Below are 22,663 nucleotides of genomic sequence, written 5' to 3'. Positions count from 1 at the left end.
CATCAAGACGTTGTTTTGTAAGGAAATTAAGTTCGGTTATCAAAATATCAAGACGGATATATGTGATCAGTGTAGGAGTAAAAAAAAGTAGCAAAATTGTAAATATCGTATGAAATGTATCTTATAAAGTAAGTATTCAATGTTCATTTAATTTTACCTATTAACATCTATATAATATGCTACAATAGGATAAAATATTCAACTTCATTCACATTTATAAATAATCAAATGTATACTTGAGGAATAGTATTAACTAATATTTTTCACAAATAAAAATATCAATTATTTTTATCGGTTAATAAGTATAACATTTCAACCAATATTGACACCTATGTTATATTATCATACCGGTGTAATTCTCTTGACAATATCGATGTTGATGGCGCCACTGATCGTCCAACAGATCAAGGTCAACAGAGACAGGAATACCACTATGGGCACGAAGTATCTGAAACAAACACAAGATGATAAAACATTAGGAAATTTATGAATTTGAGTATAGAATAGTTTTGTTATATTTTTCTACTCCTATACTATTTTTTTTTCTGTCATTTATACAGCCACGGTCACTAATATAAATACATACTTTATTGAGTCTTTGACACTGACCTCTACTATATACCACTGGACTGGCGGCTGTCAAAGGGCTTTTGTGCTGTTTGATATTTGCCATTTTGGCGCTGTTGGCTATGTAGCGAGAGTCTGCCGTACTAAAACTATGATGACAACCTCAGCAAACAGGCACAATAAATTTGCTGTCAAACATATGGAACAGCCTGTTCAGTGGTATTTATATAGGTCAGTGGTCTTTGAAAAAGTCTATACTCTATGGCCTAAAAAAACATTGTTTACCCTACTATAATGTAGCTAAAAAGCACAGTTTTTTGGTGCATCAGACAGCTCAACCTAGGTTAGGTATGGTAGGTTCATAGAAATATTAGGTAATACGTTGTACATACTATAGAACATACCTACATACTATTTTCCATGTTTTAATCATTAGACTATACATTTTAATTGTAACTTTAGAAAAATTTTAATATAATTTGCCAAGATACTGCTAGGTTATATTCTGTAATTTTCATATTTCCCGCGTTGGCTGTATGGGTGTACCTTTGCCATTCATTGAAGTAAAAATAAAACCACTCACCAGAGTTAAGTAACTATGTAAAAAATACATCGCCCAAAGAATGCAACTCAAAAAGTTGTTGTTTTTTTTTTCATTTAAAATTACAGAGTTCTAGAAAAATATGTGTATGCAACAGTTGGATAACTAGGTCAAAAACGCTCGTGGCGTCATTCATTGCCAAGTGGTCCCGGGTTCGAATACCGGTAGGTGCAAGCATTTACATGATGAATAGGTATGTTTGTTTCCGAGTCGTGGATGTTTATAATATTTATTTATGTATGTTAATAAATCAATCAGGTAATATATCGTTGTTTTGTACCCATAATATACAGGCTATGCTTCATTTGGGGCAAGATAATTTGTGTAAAAGTGTGTAAATATTACAATATATTATGTGTTTTCTCAACTATACAGTTGAGCAATATTTTATACCCGGGGTATGTTAAATACGATGAGTATTTTTGTCTGTATGTCCGGATGGAAAACAAAGCCGACAGCGCCATGTCAGCGTGGTGCTGGATGTCGTTTAACTTGGAGTTGTTTCCATATATTTTGCAAATGTTCACATTGATTCACATTTTCTTCGTCCTCGGCAATAAGTAGCACTGTGCCCTACCAGAATACGACTGGCGGCCCGAGCGAGAATGCTTCTCCGAGTCTCCGATTGCTGTCATATTATGGTGTGAGGAAAGCGAGCGGGGCCGGCCAATACTAACCTATGTGAAAACATAGCGCTGTTAGCCCGCTACTTGACACGAGATTGAATTTAATGAGCCATTGTTGCTACGTAGATGTTAGAGTCTCGTGCGAGAATTTGGCTGCCTCGTGTAGAGGTGAAACAGGTAACGAATTGATTAAAGACAAACTTTAGCGGAATCTATACACTCAATAAAATCACAACATTTTGATATACTGTGGATGTAGAAACAGTGGACATGGTAGACTCACCCAGCGATGGTATCAGCCAGCCGCTGTACGGGAGCCTTGCTGCCCTGCGCGTCCTCCACCAGGCGCACGATCTGCGCCAGGGTGCTGGCCTCGCCCGTGTGCGTGGCTCGCATCACCACCGCACCGTGCTGGTTGAATTATAGTGGACTCACCCAGCGATGGTATCAGCCAGCCGCTGTACGGGAGCCTTGCTGCCCTGCGCGTCCTCCACCAGGCGCACGATCTGCGCCAGGGTGCTGGCCTCGCCCGTGTGCGTGGCTCGCATCACCACCGCACCGTGCTGGTTGAATTATAGTGGACTCACCCAGCGATGGTATCAGCCAGCCGCTGTACGGGAGCCTTGCTGCCCTGCGCGTCCTCCACCAGGCGCACGATCTGCGCCAGGGTGCTGGCCTCGCCCGTGTGCGTGGCTCGCATCACCACCGCACCGTGCTGGTTGAATTATAGTGGACTCACCCAGCGATGGTATCAGCCAGCCGCTGTACGGGAGCCTTGCTGCCCTGCGCGTCCTCCACCAGGCGCACGATCTGCGCCAGGGTGCTGGCCTCGCCCGTGTGCGTGGCTCGCATCACCACCGCACCGTGCTGGTTGAATTATAGTGGACTCACCCAGCGATGGTATCAGCCAGCCGCTGTACGGGAGCCTTGCTGCCCTGCGCGTCCTCCACCAGGCGCACGATCTGCGCCAGGGTGCTGGCCTCGCCCGTGTGCGTGGCTCGCATCACCACCGCACCGTGCTGGTTGAATTATAGTGGACTCACCCAGCGATGGTATCAGCCAGCCGCTGTACGGGAGCCTTGCTGCCCTGCGCGTCCTCCACCAGGCGCACGATCTGCGCCAGGGTGCTGGCCTCGCCCGTGTGCGTGGCTCGCATCACCACCGCACCGTGCTGGTTGAATTATAGTGGACTCACCCAGCGATGGTATCAGCCAGCCGCTGTACGGGAGCCTTGCTGCCCTGCGCGTCCTCCACCAGGCGCACGATCTGCGCCAGGGTGCTGGCCTCGCCCGTGTGCGTGGCTCGCATCACCACCGCACCGTGCTGGTTGAATTATAGTGGACTCACCCAGCGATGGTATCAGCCAGCCGCTGTACGGGAGCCTTGCTGCCCTGCGCGTCCTCCACCAGGCGCACGATCTGCGCCAGGGTGCTGGCCTCGCCCGTGTGCGTGGCTCGCATCACCACCGCACCGTGCTGGTTGAATTATAGTGGACTCACCCAGCGATGGTATCAGCCAGCCGCTGTACGGGAGCCTTGCTGCCCTGCGCGTCCTCCACCAGGCGCACGATCTGCGCCAGGGTGCTGGCCTCGCCCGTGTGCGTGGCTCGCATCACCACCGCACCGTGCTGGTTGAATTATAGTGGACTCACCCAGCGATGGTATCAGCCAGCCGCTGTACGGGAGCCTTGCTGCCCTGCGCGTCCTCCACCAGGCGCACGATCTGCGCCAGGGTGCTGGCCTCGCCCGTGTGCGTGGCTCGCATCACCACCGCACCGTGCTGGTTGAATTATAGTGGACTCACCCAGCGATGGTATCAGCCAGCCGCTGTACGGGAGCCTTGCTGCCCTGCGCGTCCTCCACCAGGCGCACGATCTGCGCCAGGGTGCTGGCCTCGCCCGTGTGCGTGGCTCGCATCACCACCGCACCGTGCTGGTTGAATTATAGTGGACTCACCCAGCGATGGTATCAGCCAGCCGCTGTACGGGAGCCTTGCTGCCCTGCGCGTCCTCCACCAGGCGCACGATCTGCGCCAGGGTGCTGGCCTCGCCCGTGTGCGTGGCTCGCATCACCACCGCACCGTGCTGGTTGAATTATAGTGGACTCACCCAGCGATGGTATCAGCCAGCCGCTGTACGGGAGCCTTGCTGCCCTGCGCGTCCTCCACCAGGCGCACGATCTGCGCCAGGGTGCTGGCCTCGCCCGTGTGCGTGGCTCGCATCACCACCGCACCGTGCTGGTTGAATTATAGTGGACTCACCCAGCGATGGTATCAGCCAGCCGCTGTACGGGAGCCTTGCTGCCCTGCGCGTCCTCCACCAGGCGCACGATCTGCGCCAGGGTGCTGGCCTCGCCCGTGTGCGTGGCTCGCATCACCACCGCACCGTGCTGGTTGAATTATAGTGGACTCACCCAGCGATGGTATCAGCTAGCCGCTGTACGGGAGCCTTGCTGCCCTGCGCGTCCTCCACCAGGCGCACGATCTGCGCCAGGGTGCTGGCCTCGCCCGTGTGCGTGGCTCGCATCACCACCGCACCGTGCTGGTTGAATTATAGTGGACTCACCCAGCGATGGTATCAGCCAGCCGCTGTACGGGAGCCTTGCTGCCCTGCGCGTCCTCCACCAGGCGCACGATCTGCGCCAGGGTGCTGGCCTCGCCCGTGTGCGTGGCTCGCATCACCACCGCGCCGTGCTGGTTTATGCTGCCGCCTATCACCAACGAATCTGTACCCAACAAACGTTGAACATAAGTTTTTTGACGACTCATGTAGCCCAGTGGTTAGTGACCCTACCTACTCAGCTAGAGGTCCCGGGTTGGCAACCCGGTACTGCGCGGTCTACTTTTATAGGGGTGTAGCTGTATCATTAATTTCGACTACTGCTTTCAAGTCAGTTTGACCGCGCGGTCGAAGACGCCAGATTTAAGCTCTGCTTTCCGAGAGAGAGTACACCGTGTCCGATTGTAATGCGATACGCAATAGATGGGCAAAAAGAAATTGAGGCGATGTAATATAAGTATTTTATGGAGCCTACTGAAGCTAGAAAAGAAGCTAGAAACAAACTTTTCTTTAAGATTTGTGTTGTATATGAAAATTAGTATTTAGATTAAAAAGGTGCCGATTTAGGGTAGTTACGGTATTACCTTTGGTTTTAGCAACTGGCATAGACTCCCCGGTGATGAGAGACTCGTCGCAAGTGCTCTGCCCGGAGAGAACCTTGCCATCGACCGGAACCTTGGCTCCTGGCACCACCTGTCCGTAAAACCAGTCAGTAGTCAGGTTGCCGCAGCAGCAAAGAACATTCTTCTACCGACAATCAAACTATGGAATAATGTCCCTTAACCGGTCTCCAGGACAATACCTCATGGATGCTCCTGAAATAGCGGGCGGTGTTCGCCGCCAATTTTCCAGAACTTAGAGAACGCGTTCAAATAAATAATGTAAGTAATAGAGCTTAAGGCAACATAAGAAGTCAAAAGACCATTAAGGTGAGGTTAATAAACACTAAACACACAATTGTTATCACAACAGAAAAAAATGCTAAGTTATAAGTTTCACAAAACAACCACATTAAGATCGGCTCCCATAGTAGGCTCCAATCGACATTACCTGTACGAGTGTTAGAAAGACTAGCTCATTCACAATCAATAGTCATAAAGTATGTATCGTACCAAAAAGACTTATCATTTCAAAAATATATACATATTAGCTTTTAACCGCGACTTCGTCCGCCTGGAATAGTTACTTTGAGCAGCTTTTTTTAAAATACTTTGCAATCAATACACATACAAACTACGGCGGTTAACTATAAATTTGCTTATTTAATATATATATATATATATAAATTATAATTATAAACTACTTTATTTTGTTTTTCCATCCTTTGCTAAATCATTTTGAGTGTTTGATATTCGTAAGCACGACATATAATATAGTTTCCTATGGGAACATATTTTTCTGAAAGTATTATAGTATAAAAGTTTCACAACTTTTAAGCGTTTTATTTTTGTATCAAGTATTATCAAAATCGAATTTCTGAAATTTCAAAAACGCTAGACACAATATTTATTTATTTCTTATCAATTGCCGAAATACAAAGTTTCATAGTGTCACCTTTGATAGTGACGAACTTCCATATAAACTTCAACTCCTCCAAACCTCTTATTTGCGATCAAAGATAGCTTATGTCCTATTCCAAGTTCTATCTCTGTACTGTTTCATCAAAATCTTTTCAGTGGTTCAGGCGTGAAAGCGTAACAAACAAAAGTTGTGATTTATATTGAGTCTAAATTCCGCTAAGTTTTGTCTTCAAGAACTCTAAAGACTCAAAGAGTCTCGTCAGTGTCAGGATTTGTCTGGTCAACATCTCCTGAGGATGCCTCGTGTAGAGGTGTCGAATAGATTAAATAATAATAACATTTGCATTAGTAAAGTAAGACTACTAAGTTACCTTCAACACATCGCCCCTTTCCACCAGCTCGACCGGAATACTTTTCTCGCCTATCTCGTGACCGTCAGAGTCGAGGGTCAGCAGAAGAGCTTCCGTCGGCTTCAGAGAGAGCAGCTTCGATAGAGCCTCCGATGTCTTACCCTGTATATGAGTGTTGGGTTATACCTAACTAATAAGCTGAATAGTAAACCTTTTTGAGACAAAACACTGTAAACATTTTATAATGTTGATCTAGAATAAGCCTTACTTAAGTTTCTTCTTTTGTTCTCGATGTATATTAGATTTAATTAGATTAGGCATGTATATATGGGCGCAAATCGCCACCTACCGTCAATTGTTTGCAACTATTGATATTTGTTTTAGTTTATCGTTAAAATGAATGTATTATTATAGATATATCTGAAATTTAAATACAAATAGCTATTTGTAAACATAAAAATGTTATTTATTAAGGTCTAACTAATTTAATAGACACTGTTTTGACTGTTTGAAATGTTTGAAGATGTTTGATGTTTCATTTATTGTTAAAATACTTAATTGAATGTGTAAATGTTCAAACTAATTTGTATTAGAATTAATATCGTTATTCTGTATCAAATTTTATTATTTTATGCAATAAGTCTTTCTTAATTGTATTTCGAAACTTGCTTGCAGCGCCATCTTCTTATTTCGTAATGTTTGTTCAAATTAAATGAACAAACTATTATATAAATCATTTGAAGTTATATAAATTCACTAAAACATTTACTGAGCTGTATTTACGAATTATTTTACAATACCTAATTTTATTTGTGTTTTAAAACAAGTTGTATCTACTCTGTTTCATCTATTGTACGGAAGCTATAAAAGCGATTGTTTTATGTAAAGATGGTTCATATCTATACTAGCAAATGTGCTTCAATAAACCGAGAAATTCTTAATGTTGTATTTCTTCATGATGGACCCTGATCAATGAAACCCTGGCGTAACGCCGACATATATTATACTCATAATTATTTAGATCCTACCATCCCCACCATCTGGATGTGTGACGGACGGTACTCTACAGTGCGGTTATCAAGGAGCTTTCTTCCACGTACTACAAAGCTGTGGGCTGATGAATGAGCTTCCTTGTGCGATGTTTCCGGGACGATACGATGTGGGTACCTTCAAAAAAAGCGCGTACACCTTGCGTGCGTACCATAAACGTGGGCGGCTGTGACCCCTTAACACCAGGTGACCCGTACTCTCGCTTATCCTCCTATTCCATAAAAAAAAAATTGGTGGGTGTTACCTTAGCAATGTGCTCGAGCCACCTTCCGAGCGACACGAAGACCAGCAGCATGGGCGGCGTGTCGAAGAATGTCAGCGGGCTGGTGGTGCGCTGAAGCACCATGGCGGCAATCACCACGCTCAGGGAGTACGCGTAGCTGTCACACATTTTATCAGCTATAGTATTTTCTTTGATTAACGCGAGTGTTACACATTTAATTAAAACACTTTTTACAGGATTAATACGTATGTAATTATATTTATTGTATTAATTTAACACCTGGAATCCAATAACCTCTAAATTACAATCCAAAACTACATATACCAAAAAAGGAGAGGACACTTGTCAGTATTTTTTTCCAAAAACCATCTGTCTACAGCAAATACCACCCACGAAGGTACAAATGGCGCTTAACCTCATAATGACAACTATAAAAAGATAAATGACAACTACTTATACCATCTCGACTCATTGTAGTCTAAGATTCGACTGCGGGATTAGTGCGCTCATCGATTATTTGCTAAAAAACAAATTTTTATTTATATTTATAATTAGGAGAATATATATCTACCAAGTTGCCTATCAAAATTTGGCCGCTAGTATTTTTAATTAAATTATATTTAATTGATTTTTGGGAAAAAAATTCGTTCACTTGTTTTTTAAATAAAATATCGTCTACATCACGGCAATTTACATAATGATTTTAAAAAATCACGGTTGCCATTGCCCACCTGGCTTCGCAGCCAGGTGTAAACAGGTATAATTTCGATACATTTATACGTTCATAACGTATAACGTTAAATGTAGAAAGTAAGTTATATAGTGTAAATCAAATGGTGTACAAAACTTACTTACATAATAGTAGGTATAAATATATATAAAATATAATATGGGGAAATCCTAAAACATAGATTCGCCAGGGAAACTATCCTAAGAATGATTACTCCATTGCTCGTGAAAACAATATTAGCGTAGTCAAATTCTTCTTTCCCAACTTTTTCCGACACAGAAAAATTATCATATGGCTTTCACATAAAAGTTGTCAATTTTATGCGTTTTTACGGCTAACTATGTAAAGATTGTTTTGACCTAATAGTTCCAACAACTAATTTTGAGTTTCGGATTTCTTGTGACGAAAAAACTCCACAGCCTCACCTGATGGTAGTGGTCATCGATATTAGTACATCCATATTGGAAGTTCCGTGCTTCAGCGCCTTGTAAGCCTGCTTGTAGAAATGCCAGCCACCTATAAACTGAAATAACACTGTGTTTTAGATTTAGTTCTATATCAAGAGTGACACAAATAAAAAATTTAGGATGTAATACGCATAAAAGGCATTTATTTTCTTAAAATTGATTCCTTTAGAATTTTTTTGATATCATTTCTAATATACTAGATGCTACTACTGCTTCGGAAACAAATGGCACTCTGAGAGAGAAGAAGCGGCGCAAGAAGCTGTTTCTAATTAACTTTTCTTTTTAATAAAATATACAATATTGTACTGTCATTGCAATTGCTATAAAATAATCATAATCTAGTCCCAAACTGTCCGATCACTAAGATATTGAGCTGTGGAGTAGTAGAATTTACGACAGAGCCATATTTTAATAAAACTTTTAAATTTATTTATAGATAATTCCTAAACAGTGACTGGAACTTTTTTACCCTTTAAGCTATTATGTATCTTATGAAGCCTACTAGAATTAGTCACAAGCAATCCCTTATTATAATAGAGCAAAAAGGTGACGATTTTTTTGAACGTATATTAAATTTTTTTCGTTTGTAAATATAAGTACCAGTGGGAGGCTCATTAGCACAGGATGCCGGCTGGATTATGGGTGTACCACAACGGCGCCTATTTCTGCCGTGAAGCAGTTATGTGTAAGCATTACTGTGTTTCGGTCTGAAGGGCAAATGATACTTGATAGCTTATGTCTCAAGGTGACGAGCGCAGTTGTAGAGCTGTTCAGAATTTTTGGGTTTTTCAATAATCCTGAGCGGCACTGCATTGTAATTGACAGGGCATATCAATTACTATCACCTGAACTTCCTGCTCGTCTCGTCCCTTATTTTCATAAAAAAAAGTTGTCACAGTTTATCTAGACGTATAAATGATGTAGGGGGATACAGGGCACTACTGCTACTCCTAGCCCGTCCAGCACTAACCTGCACGGGCGTGGCCAGGGCGAACATGATCAGGTTCTCCAGACTGAGCCCTGGTATCACGCAGCACATGTCCTCGTGGCTGCCCATGTTCACCATGAAGTACGTCATGGCAGCCATGCACGGCGCCCCAAATATCAGCGATATTAAGAACGCGTTCCGCCATTTTCTGATCTCCTCTCTGGAAGTACACAGAAAATTAACGAATCCTATCGAGAAGGAAATAGTAAGAATGTATGAATGTATAAATTGTATGAAATTTACCGGGCCAAATTATAAACATTTAGACACTATACTATATTTCTTGGCATTGGGCTTGAATCCATAGATATAATATATAAACATGTAAAAATAAATATATTAAACTAAAATTAATGGAACAACAACAATTATTATAAGATCAATATTATTATTATAACATTCAATTCCACAGAGTGTATGTGCGATGAAAGAAGTTTCTAAAACAGACGGTTGTGGAATGCCAGTTGTTTTTCTTTTTAAATAAAAAGTGAACAAACGAGCGTTTGGGTGACATGATGTTAGGTGATCACCGCCGCCCACATTCTCTTGCAACACCAGAGGAATCACTTTTTTTGGAAACACCGCACAATGAAGCTCATTCCACAGCTTTGTAGTACGAGGAAGAAAGCTCCTTGAAAACCGCACTGTGGAGGACCGCCACACATCCAGATGGTTGGGATGATATCCTAACTTGTGGCGTGTCGTGCGAAGGGGGAATTCGGCGGCAGGAATCTCCATCCAGATATGAACGTGAACACTTGTAAAATATTTTATACTTTTTAAACACGATTCATATATTAGATGCAGCACCTAACAAACTAATTAGTTATGTATATTACAGCCATTGTAAAATACTCTATTTGATTGAAAAGAGTGGCCGTTGAGTTTCTTGTATGTTCTTTTTATGAGCTCTACTTTTTCCGAACGTACGGCAAATTCAGTAATTTAAAAGAAATATTTATAGTGACTATTCAAAAGTCTAATTGAACAAAGTTTATTTGACTTTGACTTTGAACGATGGACCAACACATTCAAGTGCAGATAGTCGAACTCACTTGTGCTCTAAATAGTTGCCAGTCGTCCGGGTGTGTGACGTCACGAGGGTGGCTTCGAACCCCAGTTCATTGACCGTGTCGCAGATGCGGCGAGCGCCTATCACCTCCGGGTCGTACTTTACTCTGCCCCTAAACAAAACAATAAATTAAATTTTAAAAATAATTCGAACGTATGGTTAAAACAGTACATTTTTTAAACATGGACTGTGTTATCAATAAACGCCGAATAAAATTATTCTAAATTTAAAACATTTTGGTGAGACAGGGAGAAGTTGCGGAAAACGCAGTCAAACTGCGTAAGCAGTTTTGCGGGGCATGATTTAAATGACAGTGTAACTTTTTATGAATAAATATTTTATATGTAATGCAAGTAAGTCTTTTTAGATTTAGGGAAAATCATTCTACCATGGCTTAAGTCCAAAGACTAACCGTTATAATGGAAAACGAAATTTTTGTTATAAAACAGTCGTTCTAGATGTCGCGCAAGCTCTTGGTAAAGTGTAGCATGAGGGAGTAATATACAAACTACGATACAGGCCTCATAAGCAGTTTGCAGGTATTTTCGACTCGTACCAGACAGTGCACATAGCGTTTCAAATCAGGCAGGACGAGAAAAAGACATCGCTCGACACTATGTTCTCTTTTCCCCCGCGGTCTCCACGCTTTCCCCTTTGTCGACTGATCATCCAATGTTGTGGAACGTGGCGAAATTATACCGGTTGCCCCAAAGGGTACGCGGTAGCGGGTTTAGCAGTCCAACTTATAGGTGGTAGCTACAAGACATTGAATGTTAAGTCCAATAGATCATTTATTCTTTTCAATTATAAAATATCTTTATTATTTTTTATTATTATCATAACAATATAAATAAAATGTACAAAAACCAGTGTATATTAAGTCCTAGCGGTACAACATCATAAGATCATAAGTTTTACGAACAAAAAGTCCATCTCAAAACTTTTAACATACAGATACTTAAATTTGAATATTATATAAACTTACACATAGAGAAATATAATTAATAAATAAATTTTATGTACGCGTAAACGTGATGCGTAGTTAATATGAAGTTTTTAAGTAATGCCGAGGCAATCTTTAGATAGCAACAAGACAGCAAACTCGTTTGTTTGTTGTTCATGGTTTGGCGCTCACGCAACCAAGAGATCAGTGATGTCACTAGCAGCTGCTTCTTCTGCACCGCTGTGGTTTTCAGTGAAGCTTCCACAGATATAAACCTTCTCCATGGCACCAATTGATATGGTAATATTGTAATATGGTAATATTGTAATGTAAATCGAAAATAAAACTTTTCACATTCATATATTATGTCTTTACCTACATGAATAAAGTGATTTTGATTTGATATGAGGAAAATAGTCCAAAGGAAGTCCAAAGGGTAGTAACAAATGGGTAAATCTTCAGGTAAGGCTTTTGACGTAAGACAATCTATTTGAAACAAACCAACCGAAGTCGATAATTAAAATTTGTTCACTGTCACAACTATAGACTAACAGTTAGGTGCGTGCATTGGTTTTCCAGCGCGGTAGGCACTCGAAGTCTAACTAGTTGTTTTTGCGATTAATATTTAAAAATTTAGTACCTGTTATAAGTAAGTTCACTTACCAAAATTTTTCTGCTGTTCTGTCAGATTGATCTTGTGTTATAGCAAGATTTGTCAAATTATTCTAGTCACCGTAACCAGTATCATTCCACACAGTTTTCGTTGTAGAAAATAAACAGCAGGGGTAGCAGAACAATAAATTAAAATGGCGGCATCCGGCTAGCCAAGTGTAGATATTTTTCGTAATACTTGGTATTTAAATATCTCATAATTTTACCTTTTTGTTGATTTAAGTAACATTTTTGCATTGGTCTATTAAGAGAAACAATTTTTATTTTATCTACGAACGAAAATTGTGCAAAAGGATACATACCTAATTTATCTAAACAAATCGTATTTTCGCCACAATCGCGACACTGGAATTCCTCCATTATATTTTAATTCCTTACTAGTTACCTATTTTAAACACAAAACACACAGCAACTTCTTTTTTTTTATACGCGTTTTTTACGCATTATATTAGCTTCACCTGTATGTTTGTAACCGACTTCTTTGGGCGCGATTTTGACCCACTTTAAACGGCTAGATTTCGTTCAAACTTTGTAGATTTATCGAGGACCGATGACATTACACTAATTTGATAAAATTATTCAATTTTTCAATTTGCAAAATATGATTTTTGTTAATTTATGTAATTTTCATCTATAGTCGATAAGGCAGGAATTGATGTTAAAGTACTTAATGGCGCTGTCATTGTTCATTATTAGTGAACAATATATTTTTATTTCCGGAAATGTCATATTTTATATCTCACAATCATGAATCACGTCATGTGCGATGTCAACACTCTTATGGGAGCGCAATAAGGTTGATACTCGGACACTAAGCGAACCAGACACGTCATAATAATTACTCATAAATCATAATGTAGGTATAATTTCTTTCATTGGTTTAATTCGTGACAGCTAATTGTCATTTCGAAGTGTCATAAACCTGCCTACCCCGCATGTGTTAAAGATGTCAAATTGCGATGGTCATATTTAAGAACGATATACATAGTAATTGTATATATTTTGGTGTGGTCGTATAACCTTGACAAATATTTTTTTTTATAGAAATTGAACGTATTCTACTAGCCTTTATTAAGCATTATCGGAACTGCTTACTTGAGGTATTTAGTATATCGCGTAACGAAAAACTTACTGGTTGGGTGTTCAATAGAAGTTCGATTATAGAATAAAAGAACTAAATTTATCTGAATTATCTTGGAATCTAGTGTAGGTATATTATTTAGACTATGAATATGGTAGGTAGGCTATGCCTATTGGCATATATGGAATGCACGCCCCTGCTAACAGTATACTAGCGTAGAGACAAACAAAGTGTGCGACAGATAATAATGTAACCGATTTAGATTGACAAGTCGTTAATAGTCAGCCAGTCTTCTCATTAGCTCCATCAAACCATCACTAGCGCACACACTGACAAATCACGCATTAACGGACTGTCAGCTCCTCTATACGCTATTATATTTTAAGTCTGTTTATCAAACAACTTAATTTAAGTTGATACAATTAAACGCTACATACTTGCTTGTAGTTAACGCCACCACACACGATATCACACCATCTAGGTTCATCAGGCTCTTCTCAATCTTGCTGACGCACGACGCACACGTCATTCCTTTGATCTGAAAGATATTACACATTAGTTATTTATGCAACTGTTGTGTAATAAGGTGTTTTTATACCTAATTATCAACAGTTGCATATAAGACTTTATCTACACCCAGAATATGAATCCTCTAAAAGATTCTGAAACAGTTAGCTTACTGCTAACATTAAAACAGCCAGTCCTAGTAGTAACCTAATATCATCCATTACTGATTATATACAAATAAACTAAGTATTAATGAAATAATTATTTATTTTAGAAGTAATTTACATTTTGTTTAGTGCAATAATTAAAATTCACATGAAAATTAAGTTCTTTTGCAGCGTTTAAAATGAATCGCTCATTTTTTGTAAACAAAGCAATAAAAATATCGAAGAAAAATGGCGGGGATTCGAAATACCTATTTTTTTTACGGCGCGCGACATTCTGGTAGTGTGGAACGCGCGTAAACGAAAATGTTCTTTTTTTGAAATTCACACAGATACCACGCATCGAGCAATTAGAATGTGGCTGTCTGTTAAAACTCTTTGAGCATGAAGGGATTGAAAAAAATAGGAGTGTTGTTATGAAATTCAGTACAACATTACAACACTCGTTTGGATGATGTAATGGTTATTAGGACATTGGGTTTTTTAATGTTGGTAATAAGCTAACTGTTTCAGAATCTTTAATAGAGGATTTAAAGCATGGGTGTAGATAAAATAAATAATAATTGCGGTTTTTCCTCTGAGCACCCGTTAAATGAATAAGATGCACAGGAATGCATCTCCACGTTATACCAAATAATAAAGCCGATCGGCGATGACTTGACGGATCCGAGTCTCGTGTCGTCCTAAAATTGCGGTACAAATAAATACTTGTTAAAGAAATATACTTCTATAAACAAGTTCTAATATATTTCTTGAATTTGTGCTCGGTGAGTCTTACTAGGAATATATATAATAGGTATGAAGGAGCCCTTAACTCTAGCTAACTTATTAATAGCACGTACAGTTTTTTTTCTTCTTGAATTGAATCACAAATTTTCTTAGTTATATTTTTTAAGCTAGTGCATAGCTTCTATCGCGGGCCTTGAGCGTGGAGACTGAATCCAGAAATTCCGCAACGAAAATAACCTAACACTTACTTACTAGATGTATATAGATATTTCGGCACGGTCATTACAGTTGCCGTGGAACAGCGATTATCACGTATGCTTTTTTGCAGAAGGTCCCAGGTTCGAGCCTGGGGTACATCTTGATTTTTTTTTATTTCTTTATTTTTTTTATCACGTTTTTTTAATTTTTATTATTATGACAAGCATTTTTATTTAGTTTCACCTGTCCAGTTATCTGTCTGTAATCAAATCTTGCAAGTTAAATTTTACTCACTTCCCGTTTGCTTTTTTAAACTAAGTTTTATCAAAAAAAAATACTGCGTAAATAAAATAAATCAATAATTATAATTGCATAAGTTGATAAAAAATGCTATGCAATAGCTTTACCGCGGCAGTCCGCGAGTGCCACACGTCTTTTTTTAACATACATTATATTCATATATATGTATGAGGGAAGGGTTACGATGTTAATCAACTTGATGTTTCCTGAAAAGGGTATCTTGGTCGCAGTGGCGTGCATTAGTTTTCTATTCAGGTAGGCACTGTGGATCTAACTAGTCGTAGTTGAGCTTTGTAATATGAAAAAATTGCTTACCTAAACTACTACTAAATACCTATATTTAGTATCTAGCGTAAAGAATTGTATGAGTAGGTGTTCAATAGAAGTTAGGTTATAAAATAACGGAACAAAATAAACTAAATTAACTTTTACAATAGCGCTATACTTATTTAGGTTCATAACGAAGTAGGCACTGCTTATTGCCTATGTCATATGCAGGCCCCTGCTTGGTTGCATTTTATAAATACTGTAATTACAGTAATTATGGCTTAAACTCTCCTCTACAGCAAATGTTACAATTATATAATTGTATTTTTAATATAGATGAAAACATCGATATCTTCTTTTCAAACTTTCTTAATTTTAAAAAACAAATTTATATTGCTCAACAAAATTTATAGAGATTAGATTTTTAAATATCACACGTATTTCGTATAGGTGTTCTGCCTACCAGTGGGAGGCTCCTTTGCATAGGATGCCGGCTAGATTATGGGTACCACAACGGCGCGTATTTCTACCGTGAAGCAGTCATGTGTAAGCATTACTGTGTTTCGGTCTGAAGGGCGCCGTAGCTAGTGAAATTACTGGGCAATGGGACTTAACATCTTATGTCTCAAGGTAACGAGCGCAGTTGTAGTGCCGCACAGGATTTTTGGGGTTTTTCAAGAATCCTGAGCGGTACTGCATTGTAATGGGCAGGGCGTATCAATTACCATTAGCTGGACGTCCTGCCCGTCTCGACCCTTATTTTCATTAAAAAAAAAGCTATAATTTAAGTAGGTACATTTAAACTATTTTATTATATTTGTTTAATTCTTAGTGTATAAGTTAATAAATTGTATTTAGTTGGTAAGCCTTTATTAATAAATCAATAAATGACTCCAATATCCCTCTTTTGGAGCATAAGAATACTATGACCATCCGCAGCATCTGTACTCCTGCAACTCTGTTCTGCAAGTCCGTCATCAGACGGCAGGAGACTCACCAGCAGGGTGAGGTCGCGAGGCGCGCCGCTCTCGCTGATGACGTCACTGCTGAAGCCCAGGTCGGTGATGGAGCGCGCGATGTCGGCCGCCGCCATCTTGCTCGCGTCGTGACACACTTCAGCCTTGGCCGCCAGCAGGGCAATCACAACAGACTGCACACCTACCGAGTGATGGTTTGGATTTTAATGATATAAACAAATAATAAATAAAAAAATATTGACACGCTTACACAATATATCTCGCCCCAAACTAGGCATAGCCTTTTACTATGGGTACAAGACAACGATATATACAATACACTAACTTAAACATACATAAATACTTATAAACATCCATAACTCTGAAACATTCATATTGATCATATAAATGTTTGCACCTAACGGGATTGGAACCCGGGACCTCAATAAATACAATACCTAAATACAAATCACTTGTTAGTTTTAAAGTGATATCCCTCACTTCTGACCTATCGCGATCTTTCGGGTTCCATCCGCGCTCACTTCTAACTGAGCCAACGGTTTGAGTGACGTATGGTTCGAAAATCTTGGTATGTTTTTGTTTAACTCTAAACAAACTCAACAACTTGTTAAGATTTGAAAGAGCGACATCTGAAGTCAATCTCCTAATATGCAACTACTGGGGTTGAGAAGGTTATCATTTGTGAAGTAGATCCTGTAGATGGAGCCACAACCTGAGATTTGAACTCGTGAACGAGCGCTGCTTGGGGTGATTGGTCAATTGATATCGAGAACCATACTTAAATTAAGTAAGTTTAAAAGAATCACAGGAGGGTTGCCGGCCTTTTAGAAAAGTGTACGCGCTCTTTGAAGGTGCCCATGTTAAATCGTCCTGAAAACACCGCACAAGGAAGCTCTTAACACGGCTTGGTTATATGTAAAGGAACTCAGATCATGGGGATGATCTTCTTAAAGCCATAAATTAGAATAATTTATGGCTTTAAGAAGAAAAAAGCTTTTTCTCAAGTAATCCAATATTTATCTTAGGGTCTTTTTTATGAAAGTAAGGGACGAGACGAGCAGGACGTTCAGCTGATGGTAGTTGATACGCCCTGCCCATTACAATGCAGTGCTGCTCAGGATTCTTGAAAAACCCCAAAAATCCTGAGCGGCACTACATCTGCGCACGCCACCTTGAGACATAAGATGTTAAGTCTCATTTGCCCAGTATTTCATTAGCTATGGCACTCTTGATACCGAAAAGCAGTAATGCTTACACATTACTGCTTCACGGCAGAAATAGGCGCCGTCGTGGTACCCATTATATAGCCGGCATCCTGCGCAAAGGAGCCTCCTAATGTGTCTGTCTTAACATTTCTATATTATTAAATACATAGGGTACCATATTATATTAATTTGTACGTTAACCGTAATAATCTGGTTGCATTAACCCTTTCATATAAGCTCTTATGGAGTAACTCACCAGGTAGCTTGGCGCAGTGTTTCTCTATCGCAGCCACACACGAGGCGCACGTCATTCCTCGCACTTCCAGTGTACAGCGTGAGAGAACCACCTCCGAGGTATCCACTACAGCTCCACCCTAAAAAATGGAGATTTTTTTACAAGACGTTCAGCGGATGGTAATTTATAGGCCCTGCCCATTACAATGAAGTGTTCAGGATTCTTGAAAAACCCAAAATTTCTGCGCAGCACTACAATTGCGCTCGTCACCTTAAGACAAAAGATTTTAAGTCTCATTTGCCCAGTAATTTAGTATTGATAAGATAAAATATGAAATAATTTATACATGTAGCCACCTGCCGCATAGACCTAAGGCTGAGATCGTAAGAGTCCCTATTTCTTTAATTGAATTTGGAGAGTAAGACTTCCGTAATTGTACAATTATTATATCTTCTTTGTACATATTCCAAGGCTCTTAAAAACGTTTAAATAATATCTATTAATCTGACAGCCAAAAGGGGTTTGACATTTTAAAGACCTGAATTTTTAAGCAATCAACACACAGTAAAACACCATAATAATTGTAGTCGGAAAGGTGGTAGTCAGTTTATATATATGTTTGGGTATGTGTGCGTGAGTTTGAAGGAATGTGTGTGTGTGTTACAAACCACGTGTATGTGATTTAAAAGATACCTAACTAACATAAAATAAACATTTCTTAATAAAATCATCAAATTATCTCTCAACTAATATTATTCAATATCTCATTTCTCAATTTGAATTTAAATTATGTATGTGTGTGTATACTTACATTTAAGTGGGGTTTGCTGTTGGGCGATAGTTTGACGCCGTCCCCTTGCGCCTGCTCGTTGTTTTCTGAGGTATCTATGAAAAAAGGAACGATTTAATTAATATAGGAGTGTACAAGTAATAAGTAGTACATACTTTAAATCGGGTTGTAGGGTGCACAGAAACAAATGTGTTGGTGTGTGTACTATACTAACACTCAATATAATTAACTCCGTATTAACTACTGTAGCCATAAAAGGTTGGTGTTTTAATGATGCCACATCAATATTATTATAAAATCATATATCTCTCATCGTTAAGGCAGCGTTCGTAAGTACTCATAATTTAGCCGGCATCCTGCACAAAAGAGCCTCCCACTGGTGTTATTAAGGCGTTCAAAAATCAAATCAAAATCGAAGCCATACATGTAGGTCAAGGATTTGACACTTAAGTTTTCTTTTTTTTTTTTAAAAACGACGCTTTAGCGTAATAAACAAACAAACCCATACACACATATTTAATAATATTACTAGGTGACCCGTGCACTTCACTCAAAACAAGGCACACTGAAAGAATCCAACAAAACGTAAAAAGGCACTGTCTTCCACGTCTAACTAAGCTTTGGGGCTGTGTTCCATGTGCGTTATTTCTAAGACGATATGATATAGAAGAAGGAGAACACTATACAGGATGTCCCAAAGTTTTGGGACATGAAGGGAAAGTACCTTAAATATCGAAGATAGGCTATTTTACTGAAAGAAGACTTTATGTTATTTTTAAAAGTAAGTAGTTCTGCATTCAAAGTTTTTCTAAAAATTACTTGCCTCATCTGGGAATCGAACCGACTTAAATGTAAAAAAAACATCCCTACTTTTATGATGCCAATCGAAAGAATGGCCAAAAACTAATAACTCCTCTAAGTAACATAGTATTTTAAAAGAAAGGAACAACGTAAAATGAATGTTTTTCTACTTGGATTAGTACGAATGGACCGATTAGATGGCCGGCCAGATCTCCGGACCTTACACCATTAGATTTATTCTTTTGGGGATATGTGAAAGATATGCTATACAAAAAGCGATACGTGAACGTGGGCGAGTTACAAACAGAATTGTGCCATATCATATCGAGTATTCACCATAAAATGATAAGAAAATCATCAGGCAGCGGACTCATTAAAAGATTGGCGATTTGCGTAAGACAAGAGAGATCACATTTTGAGCATTTAATTAATTAATTTACAAAAAATACCCATTTAATTGACTACTTTCTTTTAAAATACTATGTTACTTCAGAAGAGTTATTAGTTTTTGGCCATTCTTTCGATTGGCATCATAAGAGTGAGGGAGTTTTTTTTTAGATTTAAGTCGGTCCGATTCCCAGACGAGGCAAGTAATTTTTAGAAAATCTTTGAATGCAGAATTACTAACTTTTAAAAATAACATAATGTCTTCTTTCAGTAAAACAGCCTATCTTCGATATTCAAGATACTTTCCCTTCATGTCCCATAACTTTGGGACACCTGTATATGAAACTTCATACAGTAACAACTCGAGTTACTGAAGTTACACTTCTTTAGGCGCGTTATGAAAAAATGATGAGAATGAAATTTTAAGATTCGCGCGCATCACTGTATCACAAAAGTTAAGGTTAAGTTGGTTCTTAAAATTATCTGACGTTTGCGACATTCGTTATTATTTTTTTGGTTTCTTCGTCCATTATTAGGATCGGCAAAGGGTTCAAGCCCGTATAGCCGTATTCGTTATTTAATAATTAATTGTCAAAGCCATCGTTGCAAGATTTCTACAATATCTTTCTTTCTACAAGCGTAGAATAACACGAGGAATAAATAATTTGAAGGATTTTTGCTTTGTTAGGCCATAGAAGTATAACTTCTTGCGTGCATACATAAGTACACACCATAGACCAAGTATAGTAACTAGACTAATTGATAGCTTCCGTCTCAATCACGAGAAAAAGAAATACTTATGCGAGTCTTATGTAAAGAAATGAGATATAGTGATTAGATTTTTTGTTTCGCCATGCGTGCCGGTTTTTTCAAGGTCAGCACACCCGGTGTGCTAAACAAACTTGACAGCGCTGCACAGATATTTTGTTTACTTTTATTTTGGGTCTATAAAAATAAGCTTTAATTGTTGTGTAACGTGTGAAATATCCACTATTTATTCAACATCAGTGACAGTAAAATTTCAATTCTACTTAATAAGTAGAATTGAAGTAAATATGGTGCGATGTTGTGTTTTACGATAAAGTGATAACGAAAGAACACTTGTGTTATATTATGTACCTATGTATATAGGATATTATGTGTCTCATGTTGGCCACACCAAACCGATGTCTAGTTACTATATATACTTGGTCTATGGGACACACACACTTTTTTTTTAATTTTGTTTGATGTGAGTACCCTTTTCTGAATTCTTATTCTTTAGAACAAATAACTCTCTTTCATAATGTTTCCCCACCAAGTACGTACCGTACTTCCTCCCGTCCACGCTGACTATGTCCACATCAAATCCCAACGAGTATATCGCGTCCGCTATCTGCTTGGGCGTGGTCACGTCCGCTGCGAACCGAACAGACGCACTATTGTCCGCCAGGCTCACTGTTGCCTTTACCACACCCGCCATTCCATCGAGACATCCTGAAACAAAATAATTGTATTGTTATGATACACAGCAGATGCTCTGCTGGTTTACATGCTTTATCATCATCATCATTTCAGCTGGAAGACGTCCACTGCTGGTCCAAGGCCTCACCCAAAGCTCGCCATGACGTTCTGTCCTGCGCTGCCCTCATCCAAATAATAAGAGACGGACATATTCTATGCAGTTTTATAGTTTTATTGTTAGCATTGAGGTTAGTCAGTTACAAATTTTCGATTAAGCGCGAGTTAAACAATTATGAGATAAGTCCTCAATGCTGCTAAAGAAGTTTTTACTTCAAAAACAACAAATGGTTAATATTATGTTCGATGACATTTTGTAGTCGGTAAAACTCGGGGGAGTTTATGTAGGTTATATATAATATAATTTTCGGACCGTAATCTTGTGAGGGTCGCATATCAACACTACGTCTGTCCGGTACATAGTCGCCATTCGTGGACTTTACATGGTTACGTTATTAAATTAGCCGCCTCCAAGTTAATTTAATATGAGTACATCAGCGCCGTCGGTTTGTGTGTCGGTGTGCACCATGAGTTGTAAGATTGATGATAATGATTTGCTGCCCCCACAAACTGAAGTTGCAGTCCCACTACCATTTTTATATTTTTATGAAAATAAGGGACGAGACGAGCAGGACGTTCAGCTGATGGTAACTGATACGCCCTGCCCATTACAGTGCCGCTCAGGATTCTTTAAAAACCCAAAAAATTGGGCGACAAATTCAACAAATGCGCTCGCCACCTTGAGAGATGTTAAGTCTTATTTGCCCAGTAATTTCGCTAGCTACGGCGCCCTACAGAGCGAAAAACTATATTTTTTTTATGAAAAAGGAGGACAAACAAGCGTATGGGTCACCTGGTGTTAAGTGATCACCGCCGCCCACATTCTCTTGCAACACCATATGAATCACAGGAGCGTTGCCGGCCTTTAAGGAAGGTGTACACGCTTTTGTTTACACATTACTGCTTCACGGGAAAATTATCTAAGGTTAAGGATTAGATGTTGTGGCGCCACTTACCCTGTATGGTGTTGACACAGGAGTGACACGTCATGCCCGTGACTGCTACGAGAACGTCGCTGACCTTGGGCGTGGGTCCCGCCATGTCTATCAACACGTCGGTGGGGATCTCGCGCGAAAGGAGTTTCCTGAAAGAAACC

The 22,663-nt window shown here is 39.5% G+C and overlaps 1 protein-coding gene across 4 annotated transcripts in view; it reads right to left on the bottom strand.

The window, feature by feature from the left end:
- Positions 1-22,663, bottom strand: part of LOC126964454 (copper-transporting ATPase 1) — a 94,009-nt gene that overhangs the window by 17,198 nt on the left and 54,148 nt on the right. For all 4 annotated transcript variants that reach the window (XM_050807556.1, XM_050807553.1, XM_050807555.1 and 1 more), the window contains 14 exons: positions 22,524-22,651; positions 21,316-21,483; positions 18,841-18,914; positions 18,051-18,168; positions 16,610-16,770; positions 13,885-13,985; positions 10,735-10,863; positions 9,662-9,839; positions 8,650-8,747; positions 7,516-7,651; positions 6,243-6,383; positions 4,936-5,044; positions 4,358-4,517; positions 349-448 (listed from right to left, as the gene is read on the bottom strand). In XM_050807556.1, the coding sequence (XP_050663513.1) occupies positions 349-448; positions 4,358-4,517; positions 4,936-5,044; positions 6,243-6,383; positions 7,516-7,651; positions 8,650-8,747; positions 9,662-9,839; positions 10,735-10,863; positions 13,885-13,985; positions 16,610-16,770; positions 18,051-18,168; positions 18,841-18,914; positions 21,316-21,483; positions 22,524-22,651 (1,801 nt within the window). The remainder of the gene's footprint in view (positions 1-348; positions 449-4,357; positions 4,518-4,935; positions 5,045-6,242; positions 6,384-7,515; positions 7,652-8,649; positions 8,748-9,661; positions 9,840-10,734; positions 10,864-13,884; positions 13,986-16,609; positions 16,771-18,050; positions 18,169-18,840; positions 18,915-21,315; positions 21,484-22,523; positions 22,652-22,663) is intronic.

Source organism: Leptidea sinapis, chromosome 5, assembly GCF_905404315.1.
Source record: "Leptidea sinapis chromosome 5, ilLepSina1.1, whole genome shotgun sequence".
Classification (NCBI taxonomy): Eukaryota; Metazoa; Arthropoda; class Insecta; order Lepidoptera; family Pieridae; genus Leptidea; species Leptidea sinapis.
This window is presented reverse-complemented; position numbering and strand designations above follow the sequence as displayed.